We start from the raw sequence: 14,339 nt of genomic DNA, 5'->3' as shown, positions 1-14,339 counted from the left end.
GGCTTAAGTGACTTGCCCAGAGTCACAGGGAGCTAGTGGGAATCTCACCCAATCCGCCAGGATCAAATTCGCTGCACTAACCACTGGACGACTACTAGGTTCCCTACTCCAACCAATGAAATCAACGTATGCTGCACAAGCCGTCATGTTTGAAAATATAAGTAAATCAAATAAAAATGCTACCTACAATAAAAGAACAACGTTGATAGAGCAGCTTCATAGGTTTACTTGCTTTGTTTAGGGTGAATGGGGATGACGGCCGTGCGGGAGAGGGAAAGAGATTAACCTAATTGGCTTCAGCGTTTTGACGTCATGCCGTCTCCTGTCCTCAATCTAAGCTCTTTGGTGCCGGCTTCTGACGCATTTTTCCTTCCGCTAGGCGGGACGTATCCAAAGGAGGGAAGTTGCGTCAAAGGAGGCGGGGCAGCGGAGAAGGCGAGCAGCGAGACCGGTGTTGGTTGGTGGGCGATGTTAGGTATGAGTTTGTAGGATGGGCGGACCGGATCGCGTGGGGACTGGAGTGAAAGAGATGGCAGACCACAAGGAGGGGAAACTGGTCCCTGAATGCGTGTGAAAAGGGAGGCTCGGCGTGTGAGGGTAGCCGAATACGTGTGGTTTGGTTGGTATCTCTGCTGTGATCTTGTAGTCAGATAGAATAGAAGACATGGGTAGAGACGTAGTTTACGTAGTTAAGATTACAGAAAGTCTGGGAGTGTTGTCCAAGCCTTTTTCCTAACGACAGAAACAGTGTGTATGATATTTTGCTCTTTTATTTGGCAGTGTGTTTCTCTGTGCACTATGGCAGAACGTGAGGAGCGACGGTTTGTGGAGATCCCTCGGGAATCTGTGAAGCTGATGGCAGAGAGCGCAGGGGTGGAGCTGAGCGATGATGTAGCTGCAATGCTTGCAGAAGATGTGTGCTACCGGCTAAGGGAAGCCACTCAGGTAATATTACACAGCAACCCTGTATCCCATGTCAATCTGCTGCATCCTTTCCATTTTCCTATTGTGTTTAGTTTTTGATTCGTGAATTGTTCCTTATAAGTCTGCTAAGACTAGGCCTGGGGGATTGTGGGATGTTGTTTGTATGATCAGTAGGGGCTGACAAGTGAGGCCATGAGGAAAAAAAACACATATTTAAAGCCATTTAAATGGCCTGCAGGTGTTCAGTGGCACTTAACCAATTAGTACTACTGAATATCCTTGCTAACTGGCCATTATCTAACCGGCATGGGCAGAGCACAAATGTGGGTAGTGGTGATTTTCAGCTCGCTAACCAGCTAACTAACGGCAGTGGCATTCCTGGGGGGGGGGGGTGCGGTCCGCCCCGGGTGCACGCCGCCGGGGGGGGGTGCCGCACCTGCCTGCGCGCCTGTCCTCCGTTGTTCCATGCTTCTTCTCTGCCCCGGAACAGGTTACTTCCTGTTCCGGGGCAGAGAAGAAGCATGGAACAACGGAGGACAGGCGCACGCGGCACACCCCCCCCCCCCCAGCGGTGTGCACCCGGGGGGGGGGGGGCATCGGCGATCCGCCCCGGGTGCCAGCCCCCCTAGGAACGCCACTGAGTAACGGCACAAAGTTAGGATGGTAAAAAGGCTGTCCTAACTTTATCAGTGGAATTAACTGGGCGCTGGTCTGAATTTTGGTCAGTGCTCAGCTAACTTCCAGATGACCACCGAGATTCTGATATTCAGTGCCAGGAGCCACACATGCCGCAACATTGAATATTGGGTCAGTTCAGCTCATGGAGGAAAGCAGCTCAGGCGCCACTTACTGCCATGGGCTGAATATTGGGTGGACAGCTATTAATGCATTGTGCCAGCCCTAAGGATCTGGGGCTTTGGGGGAATTTGTGTGTTTTCTCTTTCCATGTCTTATTCTTATCTCATCTCATGCTTTCTGGCTTAGAACAGCTCCCAGTTTCTTAAGCATGCCAAGCGCAGGAGGTTGACTGTGGAAGATTTCAACAGAGCCCTGAGGTGGAGCAATGTTGAGGTGAGTGGGAGAGTTGAAGGGAGAGACCACAGAGATAATGTTGTCTGGAAGTTGATGAAGGATCTTGATTTTTTTTTTCTTTTGTGCTTTTTCATTTTAGGCAGTATGTGGATATGGTTCTCCAGATCCTCTTTCATTCCGAGCTCTCAAGGAAGCAGAATTGTACTTTACGGAGGATCGAGAAGTGAACCTGGTTGAACTGGCACTGGCCACCAACATCCCTAAAGGATGTGCGGAAACTGCAGTACGAGGTGAGTGTTATACTTGGGTGGTGTGAGATGGGTATCACATTTCATTCAGTATCAGTATGAAGGAAGCAGGTTTTTCTTTTAAGAACATAAGGCATGTCATGCTGGGTCAGACCAGTGGTCCATTAAACCCAACGTGATGTCTCTGACAATGTCTAATCCAAAAAAGACACAGAAGCACCAAGAGCCTTAGGAAAATGGGACATGATTCTTTATTAGCAACTGTAGATATTCCAAGATAGACCCGACACGGGCCGTGTTTCTGCGCCTAGCGCCTGCGTCAGGGATCTGGTGTTTTTCAAGACCGAAACTTCTTTCCTTTCAAGTTTGACAACAATCCGCATAGATTCAAAGCAAGTTGTGCTCGATGTGACAGGAAAGGCGAGTCCCTTCGTGTTTAGTTCAGAGGACTCACCTTTCCTCTCACAATGAGCACAACTTGCTTTGAATCTATACGGATTGTTGTCAGACTTGATAGGAAAGAAATTTCGCTCTTGAAAAACACCAGATCCCTGACGCAGGCATTAGGCGCCGAAACATAGCCCATGTCAGGTCTATCTTGGAATATCTACAGTTGCTAATAAAGAAACGTGTCCCATTTTCCTAAGGCTCTTGGTGCTTCTGTGGTTCTGTACTTGTTTGTACTTTGGACCCTCTCTGTACTGTTTGTCTAATCCAAGCCACTAGGATGTAACTGGCATATTTTAATGCCAAGAGATCTTCCTTTTGTCCTCTTATTGCTCACACTCATAAGAGGTGACAATTCCTCAAGCTATCTAATAATTGTTAATGGACTAGTTCTCAAGAAAGTTACACACATTTTTTTAACCTATTTACGCTATTAACTTTGATTGCATCTTCCAGCAACAAATTCTACTGCTTAATTGTGTGTTGCGTGAAAAAAAACTTTTTGTTCAAAAACTTCTGTTAGTTTTACTGTGTATTTCTTAAGTTCTTGCACTATTGAAAACTTAAATAATTGTTCCTTGTTCCAAAGCACTCATGATTTTATAAACCTCTTTCATCTCTTTTTCAAACTAAAAGCCCTAATGTGCTTAGCCTGCCTTTAGAGAGGATGGTCAGACTATGAATTTCTACATGGTAGTTATGTTATCATTAGTGTATTCTTTCCCTAATATTTCCTAAGTTTCTGAAGGCTGTGGAAAAGAGACTTTGGGGGGGGGGGGGGGGGGGGTGGAACAGAATGTGGCTGGTGAACTTGACCTCAGTGGTGTAAAAAGAATTATTAGGAAATGAGTGGAAAACAAAAATGAGGATATTACAATGCCTTTGTTTCGCTCCATGGTGTCAACGCACCGTGAATACTGTGTGCAATTCTGGTCGCTGCATCTCAAAAAAGGATACAGTGGAATTAGAAAAGGTACAGAGAAGGGTGACAACAATGATAAAGGGGATGGACGACTTCCCTATAAAGAAAAGCTGAAGTTGCTAGGGCTCCAGCTTGGAGAAAAGACGGCTGAGGGGAGATATGGTAAGAGGTATATGAAATGAGTGGAGTGGAATGGGTAGATGTGAATTGCTTGTTCTTTCCAAAAATACTAGGACTAGGGGGAAGCAATGAAGCTACAAAGTAGTAAATTTAAAACAAATTGGAGAAAATATTTCTTCAGTCAATGTGTAATTAAACTGTGGAATTAATTGCCAGAGAATGTGGTAAAAGCAGTTAGCTTAGCAGGGTTTAAAAAAGGTTTGGATAGCTTCCTGAAAGAAAAGTCCATAAGCCATTTTTAAGATGGACTTGGGAAAATCCACTGCTTATGATAGGCAGTATAAAAATGTATTGAACTCTTTTGGGATCTTGCCAGGTATTTGTGACCTGGATTGGCCACTGTTGGAAACAGGATACTGGCCTTGATGGACCTTTGGTCTGTCCTAATATGGCAATGCTTATACACTGAAGAAAGGATAGTTATCTGTTTATAGTACAGAGGGTTCCCTAATCTGAGGCAGTATGGTTTTACCAGAGGCAGGTCGTTAAATGATCCAGTTCTCTAGTCACCCAAAGAAATCTGATTCAAGTTGAAATGTTTTAGTTACAATGAATGGCCATATGATTGTGGTGTGTTTATACGTAACTTGTATTAATGTATTATGTACTGTTTAATATTTGATGTTTCTATTATTATTTCATATATTTGGGTGGTAAGCCATCAAGGAATTAATGAATAAACCATAGCTCTCTCTTATTTGGATTTCAGCAGAGCTTTTAATACAGTTCCACACTGAAGGCTGAATGGTGGTGGACTGAATTAGAAACTAGTTGAGTAATACACCAGAAAGTAGCGGCAAATGATAATCACTTGGCTAACAGAAAAATGACAAGTAGAACCAGCCCTAGGAGGTACTTCACTAAACCTCTTCTGTGAACAATAGTACCAAGGGCCTTGAAGACAACGTTTGTGCCTCTGAGGAAGATCTGTAAAGATGGATCCCCTCAAGTAGCTAACAGAATGAGAACTAAATTAAGAAAGCTCGAATGGTTGACTGGTAGTTAAGATTCAGTACAAAATACAGCCATGCGTTTGTAGAACAGATACTGGGAAGGAAGAATACCTGATGAGTGGTGAAGTGCGCGGACCAGAAGAGAGACATAGGAGTGATTAGTGTTTGATTTCAAATGTAAGGTGGTAGCCAGAGTCAGAGAGGTGCCCAAGGAGAAGAGAATTTCACTGTACAGGGAATTGGTGAGGCCTTTGTGCTTCAGCCACAGTGTTTTTTGTCAGTTATTCAGTGGGTCAATCGGGACTCACCGCAGCCTGGGTCCCTTGAAACAGCAGGTCGGCAAAACATGGTCCATGTCGGGACCCAGGACTTCAAAAGCTAAGTGGCATTTTACACAGTTTGTTTTGAGATTGCACGGTTTGGCACATAGTAAAAAAACAAAACAGTGTGATGATTAGTAGCCTGTGGACTATATTAGATATGGGTTACGGCCCTTAGTATGTTTTTGGCTGTCCCACACATTGGCAACTCTGGTTTCACCATTGGGCAGCGGATGCAGCATCAGAAGTCATATCTAGTTAAACTGCCCTTTTGGGGCAAGTGGCTATTTGGAGAAGATCTGAGTAATTTGGTGAAAGAACTGGGGGAAACTAAGCCACAGCTTTTTCTGGAAAATAAGCTGAAAGCCTCTGGGTGTCTGTTTTCGGGGGGCTGTCTATCTTGAGACAGCGGATAGTACCAGCCTGTTTGTCAACAATATGGTCCCACTTTCAGGCATGCCAGTCTGCCTTTTGTGTGGACAGGAAGTCATCCTCTGTTAGCTAGCATGCCCAATGCCTCCCAGGCTTCATAATGATGTGAGGTTGGTCTACTCTTCTCTTCCTCTGGTGGGAGGACATCTTCAGGAGTTTCTGGAGGTGTGGGCCAAAATCACGTCAGATCAGTGGGTTCTGGATATTCTTACAGAAGGTTACAAGGTGGAGTTCTTCCACTTGGTCGTTCCTTTCTTCTTGAAGTCCCCTTGTCTAAGGGAACCAAGGTGGTCAAGTTTCAGGCCATTATAGATTCTTTGCTGGTGCACTGGGCCATTGTTCCAGTTTTCCAGGCCAAATAGGGACCAGGCAGATACTTTGTCTACTTCATTATCCCAAAGAAAGGCACCTTTCATCTGGTTTTAGATCTCAAAGGTTTAACCTGCTGCCTCCATGTGTCCCATTTTTGCATGGAAACACTAAGGACAGTCATAGCCTTGTTTCAAGTGGGAGAATTTCTCACTTCTTTCGATCTCAAGGAAGCATACTCCCATATGTCCACTGCTTCAGAGGTTTCTAAGTTTTGCAGTGCTGGGCAGTCACTTCCAATTCAGGGCTTTGTCCTTTGGTTGCACTGTAGCACCAAGAACGTTTGCCGAGGTTGTGGTGGTGGCGGCGTGCTTCTTTCGGTGTCAGGGAAGCAGAGTTCACCCATATCTCGACGACTGGCTCGTTCATGTATCGTCCTAGTCAGTCAGCGTTGCGCTGATGGAACAAAATTCTCCATCTTCTGTAATTGTTGGATTGCTTTCAATTTCAAGAAGAGCAGAGTAACTCCATTGCAGTTGCTAGCATATCTGGGCATTCTATACAGCAAGGGAAAGGATCTTCCTCATGGAATGTAGGAGATCAAAGCTGGTTCAACAGATTCATTTTCTCAAGTCAAGGCAGGCCCAGGGTCTGGGACTACATCCACATTCTGGGTTCAATGACAACGGTGATGGAAGTGGGCAAGGGCTTAATCTCTTCTCAGCTACTGGTCTCCAGTGTCACAGAAGTACGGCCTTCATTTTCCTTGGATGTTGGTTCCTAGACGGAGTGTGTAATGGTTGTTGCCCAGGAATCTGGCCATTGGAGCTCCTTTCCGGTAATACAATGGAAGGTTTGCGACAATGGACGTCACCAAGTTGGGTTGGGGAGCTCTTTACAAGTTCTGTCTGACACAGGGCACTTCGAACAGGAGTCTCAGTGGCCAGTAAATCACGTGGAGCTCAGGACAGTGCAGAAAGCCTTACACGACTTCGCTCCCTTTCTGGTGGGGGGGGGGCCTGGTTTTTCTTAGACAGTGCAATGGCAGTTATATGAACAAACAAGATGGGACCTGCAGCTGTTCGGTTGCGGTTGAGGCGGCCTCCCTCATGAGTAGGGAAGAGAAAAATCTTCTTGTAGACAGCTCACATCGCTGGGTCCTTGAATGTGGAGGCAAACTTCTTCAGCATGTACTCCTTGGATCTGTAAGAATGGGAATCGATGGGGTTCTCCACGTTTGGACTCGATGGCGACGAAAAGGAATGCCAAAGTGTCCAAGTTTTTCAGCCATCGGAAAGAACAGGATTCAATGGGGATTGATGCCCTACTGTATCCCTGGCCGGAGACACATCTATTGTATGTCTTCTCTCCTCAGCCCATAGTAGGCTGCGTGTTGGAAAAGATTGCTTGAGGCCTCCCTTTTCGTACGCTGTGTCCAGAGTGGCCCCTTAATTTAGTCCTTCAGAAGCCTCCTTTTGAGCCACTTCGAAAGACTTCCTTGAAAGATCTTATATTAAGGACAGCGTTCTTGGTGGCTGTTGCATTGGCATGTAGGTTTTGGCGCTTCAGGCTCTGTCAGGATCCCTTTCTCTGCTTTTTGGAGGTGGTGAGGCTCCCTGCTCACTTCCTTTCTTCCAAAAGTGGTATTGGCATTTCATCTCAACCAATCTGTGAAGCTTCTGTCCTTTCGCAGAGAGGCTCAGTATTCTTCCTTGAAACTTCTCAATGTGTCACGAATCAGTTTTGAAAATGGGACAGACTCTGCTTTTTGGTAAACAGAGGCTTGATCTCATGACGTCCAAACCCACAATTGCTAGATGACTGATGGAGACTATCATATGATATCAGTTTATAAGTATGTGAGAAAGCAGGCTCCCCAGGCCTTGCGGGCTCATTCTATGAGATGTGCAGTGACATCCTGGGTGGAGACTACCTTTCTGTCTCCAGTGGATATTTGCTAGGTGGCGATGTGGTCAACACTGCATACCTTGCCAAGCACTACAGGGTGGACATTGCAAAGCACTCAGAAGCCAGTTTTGGGGCTTTGGTCATCTGAAGTTTTTGACCTGGAAAGTTGTGTTTCTGATGATGGTCACTTCAGTTCACAGAGTCAGTGAGCTCCAAGCCCTAGTAGCTCATCCACCATACATTAAGTTCCATCACAACAGAGTAGTCCTTCGCGTGCACCCCAAGTTCCTTCCTAAGGCCGTGTCTGAGTTCCATCATAACCAGTCAATTGTTCTAGCAATATTTTTCCCCAGATCTCATGCCCATCCCGGCAAAAGGGTACTACGTACTTTAGTCTGCAAATGAGCCTTCTATATAGAGCGGACTACATCCCTTAGACCAGTGGTTCCCAAACCTGGAGGCATCCCAGCCAGTCAGGTTTTCAGGATATCCACAGTGAATCTTCATGAGAGATTTGCATGCAGTGGAGGCAGTGTATACAAATCTTTCCAGGACCAGGTTTGGGAATCACTGCCATAGACAGTCCACCCAGCTTTTTCATTTCTTTTGACCCCTACAGGTTGAGGGTAGCCATCGGCAAATACACACTTTCAGATTGGATAGCAGACTGCATTTCCTTTGCTTATGCCCAGGCTGGGCCTACTCTTGAGGATCATGTCACGGCTCACAATGTCGGAGCCATGGCTCTGTTGGTTGCCTACTTGAGATCAGCCTCCATAGAGGAGATTTGCAAGGCTGCAGCTGGTCTTCAGTCCACACATTCACATCCCACTACTGTTTGGATCAGAACATCCAACACAACAGTCGGTTTGGAAAGGCAGTTCTGCAGAATTTGTTCAGTGTCTACAATCCAACTTCACCCTCCTAGGCCCTGTTTTGTTTTGTTCAGGCTGCACCTACAGCTAGTGTATATATAGTTTCAGGTTGATTGACATTACAGTCTCGACGTTTTGAGACTTCATTATCCTAGGTTTCTTATTTTTTGTGAACTAGTTGCTAGGGATTCCCAGATGTGGGAATAGCGCTGCCTGGTTGTCCTTGGAGAAAGCAAAGATATACTTTTCTGTAGCTGGTGTTCTGTGAGGACAGCAGGCTGCTTATTCACACATACCCTCCCACTTCCCCTAGGAGTTGTTTTTAGTTGTACTTCTTATGCTTTTCACCTGACAGAAGGGACCTGTTCTCGACTATCAGGTGGGAAGGGACCAACGCATGCAGACTAGAACTTTCTATAGTGCTAGTGAATCAGCATCTGCACTGGGACTTTGTCGGATGATGTCATCCACATGTGTGAACAAATGGCCTGCCTTAGAGAACACCAGCTTACAGGTAAGTATCTTTGCTTTACACATTAAAACAGCACAGAATGTTTCTGTGACAGAAATGTGATAAACGACAGCAGAATACGAATGATACATCATAATAGGCGGTGATGGTTGAGGCCATTATGGAAGTATTTTATGGGCATGCTGGGGAGGATATGGAGTAACAGTAACAACGGTGCAGTTTATATTCTGCAGCCGACCTCACGGTTCTTTGTGGATCACAATATCAAGAAGCTGGACAATCACCAGGAAAAACAATATTTAACAAAATGTACAGTGACCCAACACACATTTGACCCCAAAGAATATAGAACACAAGAAATTAAAATTATCCATTAAATACAACAATCTAGATGCGTATATTAATCAATTCTCTCTGTGAAAATACCTTCTAATATTTAAATCATATTTCCTAGCTAAAAATATTAAACTAAATTTCTGTAGTGGGTAAGGTGGGGGGGGGGGGGGGGTGAAAGGCTGGGTTGGGCTGTACATGGGAATTCAGCTGGACAGACTGGATAGCCCATTTTGGTTTTATCTGCTATCCTTTACTGTGGGGATCTTATCTTATTTTGGGGGAAATAATATGGAATAGACTTTCCTGTTTTGATCTGCTGCATACTTCCAAATGGCAAATTAAAAGCAAGATGCTGAGCTTGAAGGACCATTAGGTTTTTCCCGCATAGTGTTATGCATTTATGCCAGAGGCACTCCACTGTTAACCTCTCTCCATAGGGATAACTCATTATTTAACCTTACTCTCTTTCCTTCCTTTTAATTGGTTTCCAATCTACAATGGCATTGCCTCCTTTGGGTCCCTTTTACTAAGCCAGCTGTTCTCAATTAAGTGATGTTTACCTTTGAAGATTGGTTAGACACAAACTCACTTTGCTAAATCCATGCCAGCTCTTCTTAATTAAGTGATGTTTACCTATGTCCAGTAATCTTGCTCTTAACAGTAGCTTTCAGTATTTTACTTTGATGTTGGTGCAAGGTCACTGTCATATTCGTTTGTCAATGTGAATAGGGGTATCGTATTTTGGAGAATATTGTCTGTCACACTCTTTTTTTCTTCCATTTTCCAGTTCACGTTTCATATCTAGACGGAAAGGGAAATCTGGAATCTCAAGGCTCTGGTAAGAACCCATTCCTTTCTACAGCATGTTGCTGTGCTGGATGTCTCAGGTATCCCTGTTCGAGGTTAGCCTCCCCTCTTTGTGCTCTGTTGCAGTTCCCAGTGCTGTTTCTATGCTGACAGATGATCTGCTTAAGTATTACCAACACGTGACTCGCGCTGTGCTGGGAGATGACCCCCAGCTCATGAAGGTGAAGGAGGAATGAGAAAGATGAGCCCAGAGAGAGAGTGAGGAGAAGGGGCAGGAGGAAATGGTAGTAGGGCTGTGGAAGGTGAAGGGAAGGTGTATGAGGAAGAGAGAAGGGTTGTGGTAGAATAGGAAGAGAGCAGCAGGAGATGCACAGGGCTGAAAACAGGTTAGGGGAAGAAAGGGACTTCACATACTCCTTTGACATATCTTCTCTTTCTTTCCCTTCCCTTTTCTCCAAGGTTGCGTTGCAGGACCTGCGTACAAACTCCAAGATAGCAGCCTTACTACCGTATTTTGTATATGTCGTAAGCGGGGTGAGAGTCTAGATTCTGCCATTGGCTCTGTGTCTGGGGCTGTGCTCTCCCTTTTGTTTTCTTTTTTTTTCTCTGTGGTATTTTTCTTCCTTCCTTTCTGTCTTCTGTCATTTCTGCGTCTGGGCCTCGCCACCTTCCCTACTACTGTCCTCTGGACTGTATTCAGGGATCTCCTCTTCCTTCTTTGTGTCTGGATTCTGTAAGGGTTAAAAACCCTGCTCATAAACCACTGTTTTCCTGCCAGGTGAAATCTGTTAGTCACGACCTGGAACAGCTGAACCGTCTCCTGCACATCGTGAAGAGTCTGATTCAGAATCCTTTCCTCTCCCTCGGTTCCTATGTGAAAAGCCTCATTTCCAGCGTCATGTATTGTGTTCTAGAGCCACTTGCAGCTTCCATCAATCCCCTCAATGACCACTGGACTCTTAGGGATTATGCAGCCATGCTTCTGAGTCACATCTTCTGGTGAGGAACTGCTTGCCTATTCCCAGTCAGACACACAAACACACTGAGATACAGACCTCTTTAGCCCCTGTTCTGAAGGATTGAGTTAAACATTGCTGTGCTGCTTAAATCCGTGCAAGAACTGTTTGTATCTGATACTTTTAAAGGGTTATGGGAAAGTCTACTTTCATTGGGATTAAAGTGTAGTTTTTTTTTTGTTTTTTTTTTTTTGCTTTTTCTCTAAAGGACACATGGTGACCTGGTTAGTGGCTTGTATCATCAGATCCTCCTGTCCCTCCAGAAGGTGCTCGTGGATCCAGTGAGGCCGCTGTGCTCTCACTATGGAGCCGTGTTGGGACTCCATGCTCTCGGGTGGAAGGTGAGGAGCCCAATGATGCAGACCCCTGCTGTGTCTGCTGTCACTGAGGAAGCTCAACAGTTACAGGTCTGTATATCTGACTCTGTGTCTTTTGCTTGCATAGGCTGTAGAGTGTGTTCTGTATCCCCACCTCGCCACGTACTGGTCAAACCTGCAAGCTGTGCTGGACGATTACTCTGTATCCAACGCCCAAGTGAAAGCAGACGGGCATAAAGTATATGGAGCCATTCTGGTGAGTTCCTCTGATCTCCATCCCTTCCCTGAAGGTCAGAGCACTGCTGCAGGGAACAGGGGTGGAGCAGGGTACAACTGTGACAGGGTCTCCAGGTGTGACAATAGCAGTCTGCCAAACCCATCACTTCAGCATCATCAGTGTGACAGTGGTGCAGTGTGACTGACAGTATGTGGCAGTGCTGGGAAGAACCATTGTGACAGTATTTGGCAGTGGCATGGCATGGCAGAGTGACTGACAATAGCAAGGTGTGTGCCATTGTAGACAGTGCAGTAATCTAGAGGTTTCATTGAAGTCCTGTTCTCTTCTGAACTTACGTTGTTTTGTTATCTGGCAGGTTGCAGTTGAACGATTGCTGAAGATGAGAGCAAAGTGCCCTAGTGCAGGAAGAGATGGAGCATGCCCAGATCAGAGCCTTCTAGGGCGTTCGCCCCGTCTGAGCCCTCTCCAGGATCCACAGACCGAGTTTGGTTATGGAATCGGTGGTTACTTGCAGCCTTCAGGTTCTGGTCTCCCCAGTCAATCCCCATCTATTTCTCTGCCAGAGATGTACCGACAGCTCTATGACTTTTTTGGAGACAGCCTTGCTGTACGCTTTGGCACAGGTTCAGGGCCTTGGAGCTCAGAGAGAGGCACCAGTGTTATCACAAGAGCCCCAGATGTGAAGAAGGAGCCCTTTGTTGACACAGGTCGGAAAATGCCACAGCTGACAGCTCATGCCACCATCAGCCCTCGGGAAGAGGAGAGCCCTAGGCCAGAGCAGAGGCCAGCAGTACCCCAACTTGCCAGCAGTGTGGCTCGCTCTCGTAGCACTTCCCGTCAGGGCCATCGAGCCCCTAGCGTTAGGGATGTCTTCCAAAAGTCACGCTTCTCGACTCGGTCACCCCAGTTTAGCTTTATCATTGCAGGGCGGCAGGTAGGACGCCGGTGCCAGGGTCGACTGTTCCAAACAGTTTTCCCTCAGCACCATGGGCCCAGTCATGTCTCGCGCTATGCCCAGAAGCTGCCTGTTATTGGCAGGACCAACAAGCCTGTGAGAAAGTGGGTGCACTCGGAGAACTCACTGTATCTACCATTGTAACTCCATGCTGAGTTTCCCCCTTGAATGCCAGCCATGGCCATGGTAGAGGTTGACCCAATTTGGGAAAAGATCTGTTGTCTTTTGCCGTTACTGCATCCAACAAGATTCAGTCCTATACCATGCCGTACTAGGCTGCATCCAGCGCTGAAAATGTGCCAAGCTAGGTCAGGTCAAAGGTGACCAAGTCCAGCATCCTGAGTGGCCAGTTTTCATTACTAAGAACTACCTGGCAGATCTGTGCTAATTGTTGCTTAATAATAGTGTTAGAACAGGAGAAAACAGGGCATCAGCTCTGAAAAGGCACTATTTCTACAGCTGATGGTGCTACAGCTGGCAACTCTCACTATAATCTGTTCTTGTCCCTGTATCAGATGAAACGAGTAGAAAGTCCACAAAATGAAGTATTTTTCTTTATTTTTGTAATTTATTTTAAGGTATAACCCTTGTTTATAGATGCACATGGTTGGTGGGTGGACAGAGAGTGAAGCCAGAGCTCCTGGGGGAGTTAAGAGTGAGAGGATGCTATGGAGAGACTTAGGTGTCAAGGGAATAAGGTGGGGGGGGGGGGAGAGGGGCTATTATAGGTAGAAGAGAATGAGGGCTGCTATCTGACACCATGTTGTGATTTCAAAAGAACTACACAAAAAGTGAAGTGGAACACATTTTTCATAAATAACTTTGTACAGAACTGCGTGAACTGTCATCAACCTTGGCGAATACAATCCAACTTTAAAGCTGTAAGCATTACAAGGGTGTTATGCAGTGGCTACACTCAAAATTAAATAAAGCTCCTTTCTTAAAAAAAAAAAAAGCGTAAGTCAATTTTTGAAAATTCCAATAAAGAACTTATTTTGTTTAAGTAACTTTCAAAACATCCTATTCATCTTTTTTTTTTGTTACATTTGTACCCCGCACTTTCCCACTCATGGCAGGCTCAATGCGGCTTACATGGGGCAATGGAGGGTTAAGTGACTTGCCCAGAGTCACAAGGAACTGCCTGTGCCTGAAGTGGGAATCAAACTCAGTTCCTCAGTTCCCCAGGACCAAAGTCCACCACCCTAACCACTAGGCCACTCCTCCAAAAGCAAGACTATGCATGGTAATAGAGTAACAACAGAACTGGTATAAAGTGTTCCTAGAAAGGGATGTCACAGGCAGTAGAGGAGCCATACTTGAGAACAACTTAGAAATGTATATAAACTGCTGGGCCTAAGGGGGCACACCAGAAACCTCCAGGTACAGTCCTGGAAGTCTCAGCAGAAACTAGCTCCAGCTCCCTCCGCATCAGTGGAGGGGATGGATGGGTTGAAGAAAGGTGCAGATCAAGGGAATAATTCAGAAAGCTACCGTGAGTCAGAGCACATGGTTAGCATGGGGTGTACATGAATGTTGCTGGTCGCACAGTGCAGAAAGAGTTTGACTGCTAGTTATGGTTTAATATATTTGATATAAATATATTTGTCCTCCTGGTTAGTAAAAGTGGTATATCAAGAATCAATAAACG

At 45.7% G+C, this 14,339-nt stretch overlaps 1 protein-coding gene across 4 annotated transcripts; it reads left to right on the top strand.

Moving 5' to 3' along the window:
• The first annotated feature begins 385 nt into the window (after positions 1 to 385).
• TAF6L (TATA-box binding protein associated factor 6 like) lies at positions 386 to 13,715 on the top strand. 4 transcript variants are annotated; one of them, XM_030219448.1, is made up of 11 exons: positions 386 to 475; positions 781 to 945; positions 1,909 to 1,995; positions 2,096 to 2,246; positions 10,146 to 10,196; positions 10,292 to 10,386; positions 10,625 to 10,699; positions 10,944 to 11,164; positions 11,390 to 11,522; positions 11,626 to 11,754; positions 12,092 to 13,715. In XM_030219448.1, exons 2-11 carry the CDS (start codon positions 799 to 801, stop codon positions 12,833 to 12,835), a joined length of 1,833 nt encoding a protein of 610 aa, XP_030075308.1. In that variant the 5' UTR covers positions 386 to 475; positions 781 to 798; the 3' UTR covers positions 12,836 to 13,715. The 4 variants fall into 4 exon arrangements, with proteins under 4 accessions (XP_030075308.1, XP_030075305.1, XP_030075306.1 ...); XM_030219445.1 differs by lacking the exon at positions 386 to 475 and adding an exon at positions 484 to 597; XM_030219446.1 differs by lacking the exon at positions 386 to 475 and adding an exon at positions 494 to 570.
• Positions 13,716 to 14,339: the final 624 nt, after the last annotated feature.

The sequence above is a fragment of the Microcaecilia unicolor genome, chromosome 11 (assembly GCF_901765095.1).
Source record: "Microcaecilia unicolor chromosome 11, aMicUni1.1, whole genome shotgun sequence".
In the NCBI taxonomy this organism is placed as follows: Eukaryota; Metazoa; Chordata; class Amphibia; order Gymnophiona; family Siphonopidae; genus Microcaecilia; species Microcaecilia unicolor.
Note: the sequence above shows the minus strand (reverse complement) of the source record. Positions and strands in the feature narration are given on the sequence as shown.

Coding starts and splice junctions, on each gene's coding strand:
- TAF6L (XM_030219445.1), top strand. CDS start 565: ATGCGTGTGAAAAGGGAGGCTCGGCGTGTGAGG. Junction 10,197..10,291: donor TCTGGAATCTCAAGGCTCTG/GTAAGAACCCAT, acceptor GCTCTGTTGCAG/TTCCCAGTGCTGTTTCTATG. Junction 11,523..11,625: donor TCCATGCTCTCGGGTGGAAG/GTGAGGAGCCCA, acceptor TTGCTTGCATAG/GCTGTAGAGTGTGTTCTGTA.